The sequence below is a fragment of the Cyprinus carpio genome, chromosome A16 (genome assembly GCF_018340385.1).
Source record: "Cyprinus carpio isolate SPL01 chromosome A16, ASM1834038v1, whole genome shotgun sequence".
Taxonomy (NCBI): Eukaryota; Metazoa; Chordata; class Actinopteri; order Cypriniformes; family Cyprinidae; genus Cyprinus; species Cyprinus carpio.
This window is the reverse complement of record NC_056587.1, coordinates 12410113-12431222: the sequence shown is the minus strand read 5'-3', so window position 1 is coordinate 12431222 and position 21110 is coordinate 12410113. Positions and strand designations below refer to the sequence as shown.

At 35.9% G+C, this 21110-nt stretch overlaps 1 protein-coding gene across 21 annotated transcripts in view; it reads left to right on the top strand.

Moving 5' to 3' along the window:
- Positions 1-21110, top strand: part of LOC109092941 (focal adhesion kinase 1-like) — a 59361-nt gene that overhangs the window by 33497 nt on the left and 4754 nt on the right. For 8 of the 21 annotated variants that reach the window (XM_042772711.1, XM_042772692.1, XM_042772691.1 and 5 more), the window contains 14 exons: positions 1227-1247; positions 2115-2212; positions 2614-2698; positions 3820-3920; positions 6810-6925; positions 7111-7211; positions 7374-7463; positions 7796-8000; positions 11692-11803; positions 14124-14240; positions 16073-16159; positions 16350-16496; positions 17480-17593; positions 20280-20342. In XM_042772711.1, the coding sequence (XP_042628645.1) occupies positions 1227-1247; positions 2115-2212; positions 2614-2698; positions 3820-3920; positions 6810-6925; positions 7111-7211; positions 7374-7463; positions 7796-8000; positions 11692-11803; positions 14124-14240; positions 16073-16159; positions 16350-16496; positions 17480-17593; positions 20280-20342 (1457 nt within the window). The remainder of the gene's footprint in view (positions 1-1226; positions 1248-2114; positions 2213-2613; positions 2699-3819; positions 3921-6809; positions 6926-7110; positions 7212-7373; positions 7464-7795; positions 8001-11691; positions 11804-14123; positions 14241-16072; positions 16160-16349; positions 16497-17479; positions 17594-20279; positions 20343-21110) is intronic. The other 13 variants (XM_042772706.1, XM_042772709.1, XM_042772704.1 and 10 more) reach the window with 3 other exon arrangements.

Here is a 21110-nt window from a genome sequence, read left to right as displayed (position 1 = left end):
CATTTTCCTAACCTACTTCCTATTATCTACCTGACTTGTGAACACGCTGTTTGGCATCACAGATGCAGAAGTTCTTGAGACGTTTATAGCTGCTTGAGTCGGTGTCGCTTTCTGCTTAGCTGTTCGTTTAGGTCTGAAACTGAACTCTAGAGTAATGCTGTGTTCAGTTTTGTCTCTTCCTTTCTGTGCGCTTGGGTCTCAGTCAAACATCATTTGCTTAGTGTGGGCTTGAGTAGAGGAAGCTGTATTGTAAAAATAGAACTAATTCCATTCATTGACCGGCACTGGGCACATGGACGCTGTGCCATGTGCTTAATGGAGACATGAGAAAGACATAGTGCAGTGGTGAGCAATCACTGAAATGGATATGACTTTAAGTGTCCATTTTATAAATGGAACAAGCATTTAGCTTTGTCATGTTGTTATTTTGGGTAAATTATTTAGCAAATTATTGGAAAGAAAGTCTTGTCGCTGCAAAGACTTGAACCTGAGCATGTGCACTATTGTTGTACCATGTCTTGGAGAACATTAGCCTTATTTTATAAAATTATTTAATATATTTTTATTAATATTCTTGTATGTTTGCAATCTGAAATCATATTTTACCGGAATAACACCGACACATTTTTTTAATAGTAAAACGTTTTTAGGGTAAAGTTACAATAATTTAAAATGTACATTTTATTAGATATTTCTTTATTACAATTTTACTTTTTTTGTATTTTGTAAGATAAAGTTCATACATTTATGTAACATTCTTGTGGTGTTTTATTTTATTGAAATAACATTGATAAACCAATAAAATTTTACGTTTTATTATTAAAGGTTTTATTTGTGTTTTTAATAATTTATATTTCATGTGCCTTTAAATGTTTTAAATACATAAAAAATTTAAGCAAATTAACAGAAGTTTTTACCCCTGTAATACAGATTTCACTGTTACACAGGATAATTTTTTTTTTATTTACTAATTTACTCCACAGGCAGTATTGTTTTTAAGGAAATTATGCTGTTTAATATTAAATAAGTTGCTCACAACTATGAAATGAACATGTAAGTGTTAAAATCGCTGGGCCTTAATGGCAAGATTTGTTTGGATTTGTAAACATTGCTTTTATTAATAAAAATTTGCTATTATAAAAGGAAATAATTATCAGTTAAGGTTGACTTAATGTTATTCAATGTTATATTTGCCACTTTGTTTTCTCTCGTTATTGGCACAACAGAATATTATGGACTAGATGAAGGTAAAACTGTTTCTCCTGCTGTTTTCATTCCCTTTTCTCTTCATGCGTGACGGTGGGGCCTGTGTGTTGCTTTTGCTTTGCCTGTTTGTGTTTCTTGTGGTTGAATCTTTATATCTTTCTTTATTATCTGATGTTGTAAACAGAAATTATTGTTTTTTGGGTTTATACACATATGCAGAATTTAAACTGACACCTTCAAGTTCCAGTGAAGGTGCACTGAACTGGCTTTGACACTTTTACTTTGATGATCAAAGGGCTTATTCAAGTGTTTATTGATTTTTTTTATTCTTAAAAGGATAGTTCGTCCAAAAATGAGACTTCTATCATATTTTACTCAAACTCAAGTTTTTCCAAACCAGTATAAATTTCCTTCTTCCAGTGAACATAAAAGAAGATAGTTTGAAGACCGACAGTAACCAACAGTTGCTGGTCCCCATTGACTTTCATAGTATGGAAGAAAATACAGTACTATATAATAAATGGGGAACAAAAACTGTTTGGTTCCCACATTCTATTTTATACTCAGTAGAAAAAAGGAAATTCACACATGGTTTGGAGCAACGTGAGTGTGACTGAATGATGAAAGAATCTTTTTTTTTTAGTGAATGGTCCCTTTTATGCAGAACCATTAGTATATTTTCTTTAATGAGTCTTGTATGCATTTTTGATTGATAATTGAGTTGGTATGGCATGTATGGGATGGATTCTATATTGAAAAGCATACTTTATATGTACTGATTCAGACAGACTGAAGAATTGCATGGTGTCTTTTTGTTTTCTGAGTACATGGTGCAAAGTGGTTTGTGATAATCATATATGAAGTGGTATTTTTAAGTGTTTGTTGAATGAGTTCATTTTGTCTTTCAGCCAGGGACTATGAGATCCAAAGAGATAGAATTGAGCTGGGACGCTGTATTGGAGAGGGCCAGTTTGGAGACGTCCATCAAGGGATTTACATATGTCCGGTATAAAAGACTTTATTACATTTTATTCAGTTATTTAACTATATAACTTTTATTTATACTAATTTTCAAAAGAAGTGTATTATGCTCACCAATGCTGCATTTATTTGATCAGAAATATATGAACAATTTAAAATAATATTAATTTTCAGTATTAATATATTTTAAAATGCAATTCATTGACAATTCAATGACAAAGCTGAATTTTCAGCAGCAATTGTTCCAGTCTTTAGTAATTTCTTCAAAAAAACAAAAACAACCTGTTTAGTCTATATTTAAGTATGATTTACTCAATGCAATGATGATGATCAGAAATTATTTTGGAATAAAGACTAATGTTGTATTAATCTGAAAGCTTTACTGAAACAGTTACTTAAATATTTTTTTCTCTTTTGTGCTGTCAGGAGAACCCAGCTCTTTCTGTGGCGATAAAGACGTGTAAAAATTGCACCTCGGACAGTGTTCGAGAGAAATTTCTCCAGGAGGCCTGTGAGTGTCAAATCACTGATACCCTGCAGCCTGTAACAGCACTGCATATCTGCGTCTTTCCCAATGGCTGCGTCCATCAGCATTCCATCACTTTAATTGAGAGAAATGTTTTGGTTAGTTGGTGCCGAAACTCCAAACATTTTCAGGATGAGGAGTTTGTAAGAGCACAGCTGTTGGCTTTCGTACACCCAAACAGGTGCTGGTATGTGTGTGAGAGTGATAGTGAAGAAAAGGTCAGACACTAATAAACAGGACATGATGTTTTTACTACAGCTTTTAGACCCTTCACTGTATAATTCACTTATTTTGTCTGATTTACATGTTGCACATCCCACAAGTCCTGAAAGCTACAGCCTTTTGAAAAATAAACATACACTGGGAATAGAAAAGATCAGCCCCTTTAAAATAATCACATTTTGTTGCTTTGTAGCCTGATTATTTTAAAGAGGCTGATTCTTTTTTTTCTATACCCACTGTACCACCAGGTTTCACACTGGATTTGTTTCAGGACTCAGATTTTACTGTAAACAAGAAGTTGTGACATTTTTATATATACTATGAGAATAGTATATGACACTTCCATTATACATTGAGTTCTTCCATTTGGGGTCAACAAGATTTCTTACTGGTTTCAAAGTCTCTCATGAAGTTTCTTATGCTCACCAAGGCTGCATTTATTTGATCAAAAATACAGTAAAACACTAATTTTGTTAAATTGTATTACAGTTTTAAATAACTTTGTTTTCTTTTTTTTTATGTAATTTATTTGATGACAGCTGAATTTTCAGCAGCTAGCATTTTCTCCAGTCTTTAGTGGCAGAAAGGATTTTAATAATTATTATAATTTGGTGCTCAAGAAACGTTTCTTATTATCAGTGTTGAAAACCGTTGTGCTGCTTAATATTTCTGTGGAAACCGAGATACATTTCCCCCCAAGATTCTTTCATTAATAGAAAATTCAAGAGAACAGCATTTATTTGAAATAAAATCATTTGTAGCAATCTTTTGTCCTTGCTGGCACTTTTGATCAATTTTTTTAACAAATGGAGTTATGTACTGTGTGCTGCTAAAATGTCACAACCCTGATGTTGGACTAATTTTGTCTCTGTATGTTTCTGCAGTGACCATGCGACAGTTTGATCACCCACATATTGTAAAGCTGATTGGCGTCATTACAGAAAACCCAGTGTGGATCATCATGGAGCTGTGCACACTGGGGGAGGTGGGTTTTTTGTGATGGCAGGCAATCTGGGTTAAGTGTAACAGTTTGATTGAACATGTCTTAAATCTTCAAAGGAACGTGACTTGATTTTAAACCCATTAAACTCAAGTTATTCACAAAGATGGCAGCCGGGTTAAGGCTGGAGGAATCCATCATGACTGCTTGTCTCATAAACCGGCCATAAAGGCGTAGTAAAGATGATTGCTAGCGGTGGCTGTTTGTCATTGCACGTCTCCGATGATTCAATCCAACTGAGATGCTCTGTGTGCATAGGGCTTTCAGATGGAGAACTGTTAGCTGATAAATAGCTAAATAAAGGTCTGATTTAGTTTTAGCAGGGGTCCTGCATCAACATAAACCAGTTGAACCAGCTTTTAACTCCAAGGCCCAAGACAATATTCGAAGACCCTCCTATCTAAGCTGATATGAACCTCTGGGACTTCAGTTGTGATAAAAATAAATTAACTCAAAATATGATGTCAGTTGTACATTTTAATTTGAATGTTTTTTTTAGCATTTTAATTAAACTTGTGAATATAACAATGCAAATAATTTTAAGACTTAAAGGGGCTTAAAATTAAGTTTGATGAGGCCCCCTAGTGGGCCCCGGACTCCTGGTTGAGAAACCACTGACGTAAGACCCTGTTTACGCCTGTGTTAATATCTGTCTCAGGTGATCTGATAAAAGATGAGAGGCTTGCTGTTGACACCTGGGGTCAAAAAAAAAAATCATAAGACAAAAATGTAAGAAAATGTAACACATTAAAATCTTATTAATTTTTTTTAAATAATATCTTAAAGTTAAGATGCTCCAGTTTGTCATATATATATATTAGAGATGCACTGATTGCAATTTTCTTGTGTGACCTGCCGATACCGATTTTTGTCGATTCCAATTTTCTTTGTAAATACTATAATTCACAGCATATACAAACTAAAATCTACTTCTTTTTTTCAAAACAAATCAATTATTTTCATAATAAAAGAAATTATTGAACATTACAATTCCCACAATCAAGTTACAGATGTTCTCTCACTTAAACAACTCAAAATAAAGTGCTCTGTGACTGGAAAGAGGTAGAAGTAACAATTAACTGTAAAAGAGTTGTTTTCCCACTGTTTATAAATGGTCATTTTTCCCCCTACCCTTATTAAATGTTTGATCTTTCACATCAAATTCTTACATTGTTTAAATTAATTCAGTTAGAATAATAAGAAACTGTAGCTGTAGTTGTTACCATTCAAATGAAATCAGTATCAACAAACTATGCATCTGAAAAATTGCAAATGCATATATAATTTATAAGATTAAAGTTTTAAATAAAATAAATGAATAAAACATACAAATCAGAAATGTTTGGAAAAATCAAATTATGCTTTTAAAAATGAAACCAAACCACCAGTAGGTGGCGGCAAATGACTCATTTAGTCATTCATTCAGCTGATTTGTTTAAACTGCTGATTCATTCAGAAATGAGGCAAGACACTGTCTTTATGAAAGGGTTACTGTATCATTGACTCACTCGATTCATTCAAAAACGTGGATTCATTCAGTAACGAAACACCGCTGTGTTGCTCGGAGATACACAACATCTCTGCTGTGGCTTTGATTTGATTTTCGTTTGCGAAATTGAGCAAAAACAGTCAATATTGTCAAAGTCCCTTTAAGGTCTTTGATATAGTGTCTAAAATGTAAGTCAGTTCATTTTAACTTGTCTGTTGAACTACTGTTGTATAAAATTAGTGTCATATTGCAATCATGTTGATATTCGGGGAAACATCTTGGTCATGTAATGTTGCAAACCTACATCATATTATAAATATAATTTTTTATTCTACCGCAGTATGCATCTATAACTTTCTGTGAGTTATTTTGTGTGTGCTGTTGCACTCATTTGTTTTGTTTTCTGCAAGATATCTCTCACTCAGACAGGCTGCGTGAGCCTCATCTGGCATGACATCGATACATTATCAGTCTCTGACTCTTCGTTTACATTGTAAACTGTACGTTTTAATCAAGCTTCCGGCCGGGCAAGCCAAATTCTCTCTCACTTGGCCCTTTTAAAAAATCGACTTGTCCCAGACAAGCGTTAATCAAACCCTGTGGTTCCCCCACAGTTTACTTTGGCCCTACACGTATAACAAATTGCGAACTCTTTGTGTTCTTCACTCACAGTGAAGAACTTCCACACTGACGACATGTTTACATGCGGATGTGAGCATAGCTGTGACATCAAAATGGACAGGCTCGAAATCGGCAGACTGACCGGCCGGTCACCGGTAAGGGCCGATCATGCTGAAAATCGGCTAATTCTGGTCCCTGGCTGGTCGATCAGTGCATCTCTTCTATATATAACATTATGTGTAAATTTGACATGATCTACGCGTGTTATTTAAGCTGACGCTTAATTATCTGTCACAGCATATATAATAGATGGCAGGCATATTCAAGATGTTCTATAAATTTTTGAGTATGTATTATGTATGTATGTAAAAATTTACAATTCACCCATTATTTTTTAAAGCCCTCTTCATTTGAAGTTTAAACCCTCTTTTCAGTGAAGTGGTTGATTGACAGGACCATTATGCATCAAAATGGATCAACATTTACACAATACCTAAGCAGTAGCCTTGGTTTTTTTTTTTTTTTTTACTTATGTGCTGTTGACTATGAGCGTAGGAAAACATCATAGCAGTGCTTTCAAAACCATTACTAGTGCTGCTGATACGGATTGTTGTTTTCTGTGACTTATACAACAGCACCATCTAGTGATAAGTGTTGATTTCAGCTTAATTTAGTTTTGTGTGAATTTCCATAAAGCTCTTGAAATACTGTTTCTGGACTTACTGATTATATTTATGAACATTTTCTCCTCTTTTGCTTTTCAGCTGCGTTCCTTTCTTCAGATTAGGAAGTACAGTCTGGATTTAGCATCACTCATCCTGTTTTCTTACCAGCTCAGCACAGCTCTTGCATACCTGGAAAGCAAACGCTTTGTACACAGGTAAGTGTCCTCATCATCCAAGCCATCATAATTGATAATTCCAGTTCCTGTTGAATGTTTCTGCAGGCAGAATCCCCATCTAGTAGCACTTCTGCATGCATATTTATTATGGAAATAAGGTGGAAAGAACAACTCTTATAGATGTCTACTCAGCATATTCTAAAGTAACGTCTCTTTTTTTTCAGGGACATTGCAGCACGGAACGTTCTGGTGTCTTCAGTGGACTGTGTGAAGCTGGGAGACTTTGGTTTGTCTAGATACATGGAGGACAGCTCTTATTATAAAGGTACTTATGTATCTTCTTCAGTATAGATCAGAAAGCCCACACAAAAACATGTTCGCTTCTGAATGTGAAACATATAAAAAAGATCATTATCGTTCTTGGTATGAACAAGCCTTTACACCTGACTCATTCACAGTCATTGTCTCTTTCTCTCTCTCTTCACAGCCTCTAAAGGAAAACTGCCTATTAAATGGATGGCACCAGAGTCAATAAACTTCAGACGTTTTACCTCAGCCAGTGACGTGTGGATGTTTGGTAAGAGAGAGTGTGTGTGTGTGTGTGTGTGTGTGTGTGTATGTTTTACTGAATTCTTCTTGTTAGAATCAGAAAGTCAACATTCTGTGCATGTTCAGACAATGCAAAGTTACCATAAGCATTATAGGTGCAGTGAATTTGGGTCATCTAAACTTTTTTGAAAATATGTGTAAAGAGAGTTTTTAGTGGAGTAGAATATCAAATATTTCCACCCTGTGTGTTTAGTGACAGTTTAATTAATAGTGTCTTTAATTAGTGCTAAAGTTGAGTTTCATCAGAGGTGGAATCTTGCACTTGTCTTCATGTGTATCTGACCTCAGTTTGTGTTTTAGGGGTGTGTATGTGGGAGATACTGATGTACGGTGTAAAGCCATTTCAAGGCGTGAAGAATAACGATGTGATAGGCCGAATTGAGAACGGCGAGCGTCTGGCTATGCCGCCCAATTGCCCACCAACCCTCTACAGCCTGATGACCAAGTGCTGGGCGTATGACCCCAGCAAACGACCACGATTCACAGAGCTCAAAGGCCAGCTAAGGTCAGTCCACATGACTTTGTCGAGCTTCAAATTCTGATCCGCTCACTATACACAGCATTTGAATTTTAAAGGTGATGGGTTGGAATTTTTTTTTTTTTTTGCATGTGTAAAACTTGGTATTTTTCAGGCATATCTTTTTTCAATTCCACATAGGTTGCTAGTGGTCATCTCCACACTTACATTCACCCTCCTGGTTTAGACTCTCATGACCACAGTAAATGAATCTGTCTAATAGCAGTAGAGGGCACTGTAATGCTCTAGTATAAATGACTGTGATTGTGTCTTGTACAGCAGATAGAGATTCAGCCCAACACACACCCAACACTTGACTAAGTTTAATGCAAAGGACTAAGCATTTTTGTTGCTCAAGTAGTTGGAGGATTTATGAAATAAAAAACCTTTCTCCCCATGCACATACTGTATACACTACCTTTAAAAGGTTTGGTAAAAAGTCAGTAAGACTTTTTTTGGGGGGGGGGATTTATGCTTAATTTAATTACTTTATTAAACTGATCAAGAGTGACACTAAGGACATTTAGAATTTTACAAAAGATTTCTATTTCCAATAAATGCAGTTCTTTTTTATAAATTGTAATAATGTTTAAACATTATTAAACATCACTAAATCTTAGTGATCCCAAACTTTGGATGGTAGTGTATATGTTAATGTAAATACTCCGAAAGGCATTTTAGGGGAAGTTTAAAGCCTTGATTCACCCTCTGCATGACTGACACTTCCTGTCTGGACCTGATTTCATAATATCCACTATGAGAAAAATCATACTCTTGTTTTTATCCTCGAGTTTTTATCTCTAAACCTTTCAGGTGTGCACACATACAGACAAACACACACACACTCCCTGCATCCTTCATGATACAATAGTGTTGAGTTCCCAAATGTCTGTTCATGTCCACACATGCAGTCAGTCATTTCCCGTAAACGCTAATGGAGATGGGAAAAAGAAAGGAAAAAAAAAAAAAAAAAAAGCTGTTCTCTGAAAGGCCATCAAATACCTAAATCCCTAATAATCTGAGGAATCTTGTCTCCCTTCAGCAAAAACATCCAAGTTTTCTATTTTCTAAAAATCAGATTTGACAGCACTAAATGTTTTCAAGATCTCAAGTTATAAACTGATGTCCCAGATATCCAGATTGATGAAGATATATCATGTTGCATCATGAGTATGCTTGAGGTCTATGATTAGTTGATTTATGATCTTTAAGATGTCATCTCAGGGTCATTGTTGATGGGGATTATTTTAAATGAGCGTCACTGAGAAGTGAGCATTATGAAATGCAGTGAAATCACATGGGTTTGACACACAGGATGCGTAATCTCTATTAAATCCATTGGCTGTTCAGTTTGATGAAGTGTATTCGTTATTACATTCATTTTCTGTTGTTTTTAATTAAATATTAAGCTTAACTTTAACATTTGATTTAACCTAGTTCAGGTGTAATTGACTAGAGTATATAGACACTGTAACACATGTACTGAACTAGCTGTGATTGTTGTGTCACAATCACACAGTAAAAGCAGTCACTTTCTTTTAACAGAGTTGCTCTCAGCTGAGTATAGTAGCCAAGTAAAGTTCAGCATTAGACTTGAGAAATGAGGTTGAGAGGATGCAGATAGTCTGTCAATCACAGACAGTCAGAGGATGCTACACTGATGTGGTTTGTGTGAGTCTGGGGCTCGATAGTCATTTCTTAGATTCTGTATGTGTCATGCCCCATCATTAAGTTCAACCTTTCCATAACAAATTTTGATTTAACTTTTGTTTTATTTAGAAAAGCTTTTAATTCTAATGTCATCATTTGGTTTCTTACATTTTTGGTTAGGAAAAAATTTAATTATCAAGAGTTGTTTTGATAGATTCCAGTTTTGTTATTTTTTTTTTAAAATCAAGAATCATTTATTATATAAGGCCTGTCTAGCCCAAGCCTCATGACTTTTCACTGTTTTTAAAATTTGTGAAGCCAGATTGTGCTTTTAACTTTTTTTCTTTTTTTTTATCGTTAAGAGCTGTTAAGCCCAAGCTTATGACATATTTCAATTTTGTCAATATTATTATAAATTTTATTTAAGAATAATGTTCTTTATAAAGGGATATTAAGCACAACTTTGACATTTGATTTAACATTTTCTATTTTATGTAATATTTGTGAGGATCGAATTTCAGTCTTGTTGGTAATCCTCAAGAGCTTTTAAGCCTTAAATGATAATAGCACCTTTTGGTCTGTTTAGTTACATTCAGCTACAGTTTTTGTTGTTTTCTGAGAGCCTGAAACCCCTGCAACAGTCATGGCTGTGTGTGATGGTTGTTGTGGGGTGAGATCAATGGGTCTCGATTGATTGAAAGGTGTCCCTTCTGTTTATCCTGCATCGCTCTCTCTCTCTCTCTCTCTCCATCCACAACACTCACACACCTCTCTCAGAGATAATAGAGTTTCCAAAAATAGACCCTCTCTCAGTCAGCTTAGATTCTCTTATGCCTAAGACTTGGATGTTCTAGCCTTTCTTCGCACCTCTTGCGTTTCTGTAACCACATCTAAGCACAAGGCTTCACTGAGGGGATGTGCGAACTTCACATATCGATCTTATAAGGACTGTCTGGTGAGTTAAAAGGGCTTTTATTGGAGCCATTGCTGTGAGTGTACTGGAGCTTGTGCCTATTTTGGGGTCTATCATGAGCAGACCCCACCCCGAAACAACTCTCAAATGTTTGGCGTCGGTAGGAGTCAAATGTTTTTGAAAGAAGTCTGAAATACAGCAAAAGTTTGAAAAAAAAATGTTTTTGAAAGAATTTTGAATTTAGTGAAATGTTTTATAAGAAATTTTAAATAACTGTTTTCTATTTAAATACATTTAAAACATTTTTTTTTTCTGTAATTTAAATTTAGTTCCTTTCATGGCAAAGCTGAATTTTCAGCAGCCATTACTCCAGTCTTCAGTGCTGCATGGTCCTTCAGAAATCATTCTAATATGTTGATTTGGTGCTCAAGAAACAATACTGAAAAGACTTGTGCAGCTTAATATTTAGCGTAAACAGGGATTTTTTTTCACGATGTAACATTGTAAATGTTTTTACTGTAACATTTGATCAATTTAATGCATCCTTGCTGAATAAATGTATTAATATCTAGTATTAATATAAAAAAACATACTAACCCCAAACATTTTAACATGTTATGCACGAGGAGTTTGTAAATCCTTACGAAAGTGTTTAACAGTCTCTTTTTACTCACACAGCAGTCTAGCAAAAAATGTTAACATAATGAGATGCCTGTCATCCTCTTATCACATTGACTACTTACAGCTTCTCGTGACGTGTTTGATTGTGAAATAGTTTGAATAGTGTTTCAGGTATGAATCATCGTTGGTTTATTTTCTTTGGTAGTCGAACTGTGTGGGTTGGGATCTTACACTGACTCGTCTGTGATGATAGAGTGACTCCGCCTTTCCACCAATTGCATAAAACTGGAATTGTCTTTCTCTTGCATTCACACCCATTGACAAGTATTAAAGCAAAGATTGAGGGAAAATTTGTCATTCGTATTGAAGAGATTTATAACCTACCTGCTCTGCAAGAGTGATCGCAATCTAAAGAATCCATATTAAGATAAGGGATTGTAGTTCTAGAAGAAGGATGCTGTTGTTTGAAAGAGGTTTCCATCGGTGTTTGTGCAGTACAATCCTCGCGGAGGAGAAGGCTCAGCAGGAGGAGCGCAGCCGCATGGAGATGAGGAGGCAGGTCCCCGTATCCTGGGACATAGGAGGCTCGGACGAAGCACCACCCAAAGTAAGTAACTGTGCGGGGCCATTTCTTTTGTTAAACTATCTGACTACTGATGTCCATGTGATGTCAATGTGTAGCTGACTAAGAATTCATTGGATTGTTTTTACATTTATGACAGCCTGAGTTCATCTGGAATAGCAGATTTATTACCAAGCTTAACAGCGTGTCACCATTTGTCACACATTTGTCACCTTTAACCTTTTTTTTTTAAATTAGAGTGAAAGAAGGACAAAATGATTTTTTTTCCTCTGAAAATTTTTTATGCAATATTTTTTTGTTCATTTCATTTGACAAAAAAAAAACAAGTGTTAAACAAGAGTCTGTAGATCAAGTGTTTATATATATATATATGTGTGTGTGTGTGTTGTGTGTGTGTGTGTGTGTGTGTGTCAGGTCATGTCTTCTGTCATGTAACATCACTGTGTCTTGCATACAATACTATTCTAGTTTCTCATTTGTTATGGTTGTATAATGTGAAGTCTAAACTACTGAGACCACCAAGACAAATTCTTCTATTTTGCATTTGGATAAATTTAATCAAAAGAAATAATATAACTACATTATAGAATACATTAATAATTATATTATTATATTTAATAATATATCTTGTTTGATTTGTGACCTAGAAATATTGCCAAATATTTTTATTTTCGTATTTGAATTTGATTTTGAATCACAGATGCTCAGTGTGATCTTAGGCTTTTGGACCCCCATTGTGTGTTAAATTTGCTTCCCATATGCAAAAATGCTTCTTCACATGTGGTTCTCTGTCTTCACTAATCTATTCATCTGTCTGAGCAAGCTGTGTGATCAGTGAATATCATTAGATGTGTCATAATCTTTCCCTATTTAAGTTAAACTAAAGACAGATTCAAGCTCCATTTATCTCTTGAAGAATACAAAAAAATCAATCACAGACTGACTGATCGATCTATAAACTGATCAGTAATTCGGTCAAATTTTAGATGAAATTAATAAATTTTCATCACTTTTAGATGAGAATGAATGCATCCATGAAATCAATACTCGGAGTCCATGTGTGCCAGCTTTGAGATCTGTATGTGCTAGTTCGCTTAGAAATATTCAGATTTATGTGCTTTTAAAATTTGCTGTTTTTCTGGGAAAACACTTTAAACATATTGATGATTTTTTCTGGGAAAACACTTTAAACATATTGATGACTCATTGAGTCTTACTTCCTCTTTTAATAGGAAATACACTCAAAATATTTTTTAAAGAAATTATTTAGAATATCTGAATGTGTGTGTGTGTGTAAAATTGACAGTGACATATATCTATTAGTGATATAGCATATAACTCTTTTGAAAGAGTAATCAGGTAAATTAAATCTTTTTCAAATTTATTCAGAAAGGATAAATCAAATCAATTAAAATTAAATTGTGTTAAAAAAGGTTTCTATTTCAAATAAATGCTTATGAACTTTATTAAGCAGCACAACTTTTTCAACACTGATTTTAAGAAGAAATGTTTCTTGAACAACAAATCCGCATATTATAATGTTTTCTGAAGGATCATGTGACACTGAATACTGGAGTAATGGCTGCTGAAAAGTAAATTACATTTTTAAATTACAACAGTTTGAAAGTATTTCTGTTTTTGCTGTATTTTTGATCAAATAAATGCTGCCTTGGTGAGCATCAAACACTTTTCAAATAAGTACACATTAAAAACATTCTTACCGAGTTTTAAATCCTTCTCTCTCCAGTGTTGCTCATATTGTGGTGATTGATAGGCCAGGCTGATCTCTTTACTCTTAAAGCACCTCATACTCTTACTTTCAAACCCCCTCTGCTCTCTGTCAGATCCGCCAATCATCCTGTCCAGGTGTTGATGTCTGATTTTATATCGACTGGTCACACCTGGCATTGTGCTAATGGCCAGAATGAATCTGCATTCATCCATGTAATGCTTCGCTAAATTTTAGCTTTTGTCATCCCTTCTGTTTGTGCGTGTTTACCCGTGTTGTTAAGCTTTCGTTTTGTGTATGTGTTGCCCTCCCGTAGACGCCCCCTCCAGCAGCTTCAGTAATGACTGTCTGTCTGCGCCCATGTCTGCTGCTTCTCTCCCTCCACAGCAACCCTTTGGTTCCCACATCTCCCTTTGCATCCGCCAGTCCAAGCCGCCTGCCTCTCCTCTGTGGCCATACGATAAAACCATCATTAACTGATCACCACACATGCAGCACAACACTCATGCTAATACACAACAGCTTAGTGTCCATCCCCAGCATACATTCCTACAAACTCAGACCCCGCTTCTGCTTCAGTCGTTACCGCTGCACTGCTCCCTGCTGTTTCCTCAGGGGCCCAGAAGGACACCCTCTGTCCCCCACAGTGCCACCCAGCCTGCTTTCTTCGACCCCTACTATCCATCCATGCAACAGCTGAGCCTGATCCACGTGCCCTACAGATTTTCACAGGCAGGTGTGCTAGGACTGTTAGCAGGGCATTCCAGAAGTTTAACTGTAGCTTTCCACATTTCCACAAGTGCTTTATTGGTGCATGCCATTTTTAGCTGCAGATAAGATGTTATATAGGTAAAAAAAAAAAAAAAAACACCTGCCCACTTTTTCAGCAACATTTGTTCTGGGAAGTATTTTTTTTATACATTTTTCCCATGGGAATTTAAAAAAGGCTTAATTAAAGAGTTATAAGCCATGAACCAAATTAACTAGCTTTGAGGTGAATCACTACATTATTAAGTATTTGACAAAGGTACAAGTCTGTGTACTTAATCAATTTACTGAGGGAAAGAAATACTATACAATCACATTAGACTCGAGAAAAAAAAACGATGGAAAAACTATTGATTTTTTTTTGACTATTGCTATTGATTATGTATATAGAAACATTGTTTTGTTTATTACAAAATATGCATACAAGTATTTAAGTAGTTTGAGAGCGGAAAGAAACTGACTCTACATCATTCGCTGTGCTTCATTGGAGTGAGCCAGCTCTGATTGGTGGAGATTTCTTAGCAGAATCATGCCTAATGTAATTTTTCACCAGGTTTCCTTTTTAAACAGTTATTTAAGATTAAGTTTAAATAAAGAGGACTGACAGCTTAAACAAAAGCATATTCCATCAGTTAATAACCTTGGAGCTCACAGTAGGTCTGTATTCAAAGGTTTATAGGTTATTGTTAAAATAATCAGTTGCCCTGTGGAGAAAGTCAAATAACAATTTGTTATTGACAAATTACTGCTTTAGTCTGACAGAAATTGAACTTTAATACAGTAAAGCTATTTTACTGACTCAGCCACTGTTACTCTCAATTACCATGGGGTAATTGAAACTTCAATTACAATGAAGTTCTTATTTTAGACCATTTCAGTGATTTTAGGCTAAAAGTTAAAAATCTTCCAATGTAGGAAAACTGCATGTTGCCTCTTCAGTGCATGTAAACTAAACTGTGTGCCAGACCTGATGTAACATGTTTTTAATTCAAATTAAGCTTTAACCTGCCATAAACGTGTGTGGTTTTGTGAATCTCAAATTGAATATAGCTTTATTTTCAGAAGCACAGACAAAACCTTTGTAAAAAAAGATTCTCAAACCCATCTGCATCTCTAAACATCATTAACAAAAGGAAATTAGTTCTTAAAGCAGATTAGTGGTAAACATTTATTTATTTATTTATTTGGTAGTCCTTCCACTAGAGAAAATTATTCCCATCACTCTCATGCCAGTCTTTATGTGGGTTTTTTTCCCCCCCACATTTGAACCCTTTTCTTACCACTTAGTGTATGTTACTGTATGTTGTCACCTACTTTTCTCCTTCTGTTCCTTTGTTTCCTCCTTTGCTCATCTGGAGCTGTGGTCAGTCGACTCTCTCTATGAACGGGTTTATAAGGTAGATCAGTCCATCTGCGGTTTTTTTTTTTTTTTTTTTTTTTTTTTTGCCCACAGCTGAGCAAGGAGTATCCCAACCAATCGGATGAAGACTGCCTCCTGTCAATCAGCATTCATTTTTCAATCCCTTCCCTCAAATATATAATACCCGCCCATGTACTATAGAACTATAATAACATTTCTGAAATAGCGTGCATTGTGTTAACATTTAATTAACTGCTTGCATTTTCTGTTTGCCTGTTTTAATTTTTTTCCCTTCAACAGCCTGAAATCTTCATCCACACAAAGTGGCAAGAATTTTGTGTGCGTCTGGTGGACTGATTTTAACAGCATCACCTAACATTAACCCAATTGGTCAAGATATACTAGTATATTGACATAGTTGTGTGTATGATTACAGCCCAGTCGACCTGGTTATCCAAGTCCCCGCTCCAGTGAAGGGTTCTACCCTAGTCCTCAGCACATGGGCCAGCACAACCATTACCAGGTACAGTGCTTCTATTAGTCTGATTCATATGGGTAAATTCACTAAGACTCAGTTCTTACTAATAGAGTGTGGAGGACACAGCAGACAACTAGCTGGATTGCAAGTGGATTGAAAAAACACTAGTGAATTAACCCCTGAATGTACATAAAGAATGTAATTTTGCTTTATATGTGCTTTTTGCATGATGTAGATGGCAGGGCACTCTGGCCCACACGGCTTGCTTCCAGTGCCCAGTGGGATGTACCTTACCCAGGCCACAGGGACTGTACTTGATCCCCATGACAGCTGGAACCATTGCAGGGCTGCTCAGGATCACATGTGGAATCCCAGCATGGAGGTTAGACATCTGCAGGATTTCTGAATGCTGATAACTAAGCTCTGTTTCAAAACCGAATGAGCTGCCAACATAAACAGCATTTTAGGCATCTCAGAGATGCTCCCAATGTGAAGACTGTTTTAAACATTAATAAATGTTGGAGGCCTTTTAAGGTAGCTCATTTTGGCCAAAGGCTGCACCAAGTGTGTTCTTCATAAGTATTGCAAATCATGCTGATGCCTTCATGCTCTTCTCATGGCCTGCATGACCTGAAATGAGTTACTGCCATAAAGAACATTTCAAACCGGTCACTTTTAGATTTTATTTTGGAGTCCATTTATTTGTTTTACATGTATTTATTTAGACACATGTAAAAAGGTTGGTTTTCTGCATTAATTGGTCATAAAATATAATCTAATCTTAATCAGATTCACAAGTTTAGACAAATACAGTGTGCTTATGCCAACAACACACAAAAACGTATAATCTTTTTGTCTTTATTGAACACTTTCCATTAAACATTCACTGTGCTGTCAAAAGAGTAAGTGAACTTTACCTTATTGTCATTACCTGGATGATCCTGAACGTTTTTTTGTTTGGTTTTTTTCTCGAGTTGTTTCAAATTGTTCACTAGGCCCTTGCATATCCTGAGCAGTTAAATTAACCACTGTTCTTCAGAAAAAAAGCCAAACAAGGGCAATTGTTAATAGTGTAGCAATGCTTGAAGCACCACTCACACAGAAGTCAAACCGAGCAGCTGCTGTTCAACAAGGCGAATTCTTGAACAACTTGAGCAAAATCTGTGTGGGGAAATTCAGAATCTTATGCGATGCTCACAATCATAAATATTCCCTTTGAAAAGATGGTAAATGTAATGGACCTTAACAGAAGTTAGTTAAGGCAGCTATGGTATCAAGACTGGAGTGCCTGTTTGTTTTTTTGTCATATCTTTATGATGTTTTTGTCACATTTAGTAGCATGTTCATGAATTGTGTTTGTTTCAGGATGGTGTGGCTGTGCGTGGTGGTCTATCTCAGCTGATGGAGGAGCAGTTATTGCTGCAGCAGCAGCAGATGGAGGATGATCAGCGTTGGTTGGAGCAGGAGGAGAGACTACTGGTACTGATCCCTTTCACCTTCACCTCTTCCATCTCTTCCTCACATTCATCTGCTCATCTTTGTTCCCTAACCCTCTTATCCCCATTTTCCCCCTGCTTAGCTGTATTATATGATCATTAGTTTTTCTTTCTTCCTAAAAATATTTAGTGGAAAATTATATTGATGTTTACTTATAGCTCCAGCAATGATATGATATTCCAAACAGTCATTTTCATGTTTGTTTGAGAATAAGTGTTTGCGGTTTCCTACTCCATTTATTTGTAAACGGTTGTGAGTGATCCTCACAATTTGTTTTTTATTGCAAATCATTCGCATTGTTGAAGAATAACAGATACAATATGAATTAGAAGACATTGCACTCAGGGTTGTGTTATTATTGCAGTGATGTGTGCGCATGCGAATGTTATTATGCACATAAGTTTGTCTGAGAATATTTATGTGTGTTTGTGGTATGCCAAGTTTTGGCTTACAGTCTCCGTCATTTGTATCTTCACTGTGTCATTATGTTCAGTTTGTCTCGCTGAAAAAACTCACGCAGCTTCCTGTACCAACTAAAAAGGGCATTCAGAGCTCTACCACAGCAAACAACATTCATTCTTCTGCTTAAACTATTACTTTTCCTCACAAACAACGTCTGTTGAAATGAAATGTCAGCTCTTATAGGAATCCAAAAATGATTTGCTCATCCTGATGTTTATCTAAAACTGTTTTTAGTCAGTGGAGGACAAAAGGGGGTATTTTGAAGAGTCATGCTGCTCTTTTCCATACAGCGACTTTTTATAGTTACAAGTTACAAAAATGACAACAAATGTCAAAAGGAGTCTGCATGACTCATTAGCTTAATTCTAAGTCTTCTGAAGTCAAACAGTGAATTCATTAATAATTTCCCCTCAGCTGACTGAATCATTTAGTCCATAAGTTTACACTTAAAGGGATACTCAACCCCAAAATGAAAATTTTGTCATTAATCACTTACCCCCATGTCGTTCCAAACCCTTAAAAGATTTGTTCGTCTTCGAAACACAATTTAAGATATTTTGGATGAAAACCGGGAGGTCTGTGACTGTCCCATAGACTGCCAAGTAAATAACAGTGTCAAGGTCCATAAAAGGTATGAAAGTCATCATCAGAATACTCAGACGTGCCATCAGACATGCAATCTGGGTTATATGAAGCGACGAGAATAGTTTTTGTAAGCGAGAAAAACAAAAATAACGACTTTGTGATGACACAGAAGAGCATACGCAGTATACGGTGATATGGAGAGACACAGAGGAGACTGTTGACAAAGGAATTGTTGAATAAAGTCATTATTTTTGTATTCTTCCCTTACAAAAAGTGTTCCAGCCACTTCATATAACCATGATGGCAGATAGAGTATGCTGACGACGACTTTCATAACTTTTATGGAGCTTGACACTGTTATTTACTTGGCAGTCTATGGGACAGTCACAGGCCTCCAGGTTTTCATCCAAAATATCTTAAATTGTGTTTACATTTCAGTAAACCTTTCTTCTTTTTTCCCCCCATTAACTAAAGCTATACATACTTTTCCTGGTCAAATTGACCTCAAACAGCCAAGGTTTTTCAAAAAGTTAAGGAAGGATAAAAAAGTATTTGCATGTCCATTAAAGGTTTTTTTTTTTTTGATGTTGTGAGTGGATGAATGAGTTTTTGATCCCGGCCATTTGATACAGGTGCAGTTTTAAGGAATTCCTCAGTAATGAAGGGTTTTGTTGGCACTGAGGCGTAAGATGGGTAAACTCAACCTGACCTGTATCTGCTGAAAGTTAAATTACTGATCAGAGGAAGTTTTCATCTCTTCACAGATGTTATATGCAAATGTGCATGAGGGATGATGGGAGGGAAAGAGAGAAAACGCTGAACTAGGGAGTGAGAGAGAGAAGGAGGAGAGCAGAAAAGGGCTTGGCTTGGCTTCGCTGAGTTGAGGCTCGTCGGCTGTGAGTGAGTCAGTGTGTGCGTTTAATATGTCTCACATTCAGGAGACGAGTTACTTCACACACACACTCTGACTTATCCCACACACGGGCTTGCTTAATGGAGATCCACTCCGTGCTCTGCTCCATGCTTAAGAAACGCCAGAGAGAAACGCTCACAGGAAGAGACGGGAAGATGCAGGTCTTCAAATCCTGCTTCGGAAAACTGGTACAGTGAACTTGGAAGAATGTGAAGGGGAGGGTGCCATTTTAGTAAAGCTAAATGTGTAGATTTTACACTGTTTTTAGTTCATCTTTGAGGGACCTTGAACTATCATGGACTATTACATTCCTGTAAATGATTGGTTTATATTCAGTTGATTTATGGATGGGTTGTTTGTTGTCATTTTAAGGAGTAGGTACAGACATGAGATAGTGTGTGAAGTTTTGTGAGCAATAAATGTGATGGGATTTAAGCACATAAAATAATTGACCATGTGAGAAAGTGTAAATCACTTTTCCTACTTTTTGTGGTATTTAAACATCAAATGTGTTCTGGTTGGCTGCTACTGTGCCATGCAGCATTGTCATTTTCATTGAGGAAATACAAATTGCTTCTAGCTGGAATCTTGTTGTATCACTTCACATCATGATGAGGTGCGAATTAGCACAATAGATAACACAGACATCAATTTGTTGAATGAGGAGTCAGGTTTGACCTTCTTTCTCTGTGTGTGTGTGTGTGGCAGAAGCCTGATGGGAGAAGTTCCAGAGGCAGCATCGACCGTGACGATGGAAGCTTACAGGGAACAGTAAGTTTATCTTTATTTGCTTACTTTTTGTTGAAATACACTCCCATTTGAAAGTTTGGGGTCAATAAGATGTTTTTTTTCTTTTTAGAAGAAATTAATAATTTTATGCAGCAATGATGTATTAAATTGATCAAAAGTAACAGTTACATTGTTTCAAAAAAATGCTTCAAATCTTTCAAATATTCTATTTAGTAAAGAATGTGACACTGAAGACTAAAATAATGGCTGCTGAAAATTCAGCTTATTTAAGCTTATTTAAGGTTAAAGGGATAATTCACCCAAAAATGAGAATTCTGTCTCTATTTACTCACTACCATCATATTGTTCCAGACCCATTCGATTTTTTTTTCCCCTTGCTTGAATTAAAAGAAAAAAAAATCTTTTAGAATTTTTACACAGCTTAACAGTTTCAAAGCTTTAAAACAAAGGATAACTAAATTCTAAATTTAAAAGTGTGATGTTCCTACTGTACTGTAGTACTCTTTGTATGGTCAGATGTTCTTGCCTCCAGTGAGCGTGATTTCACCAAGTACAACATGTTCTGGATCTACATCCTTGTTGATCCTGGAACAACATTCCAATCAACCAATCAGAACTGAGATATAACTTTTCAAGAAATATCTGTTTTAGGCTTACAATCAGGATTAGGTGCTTCTACACTTGTCGTTAATCAGCTATCATTTCCCACTGATTTTAGGAATAAATTATGGGTAGGGTTAGGTTTAGGGGTAGGGATTGGGTTAAGTATATTTTTGGACATTAATGTTG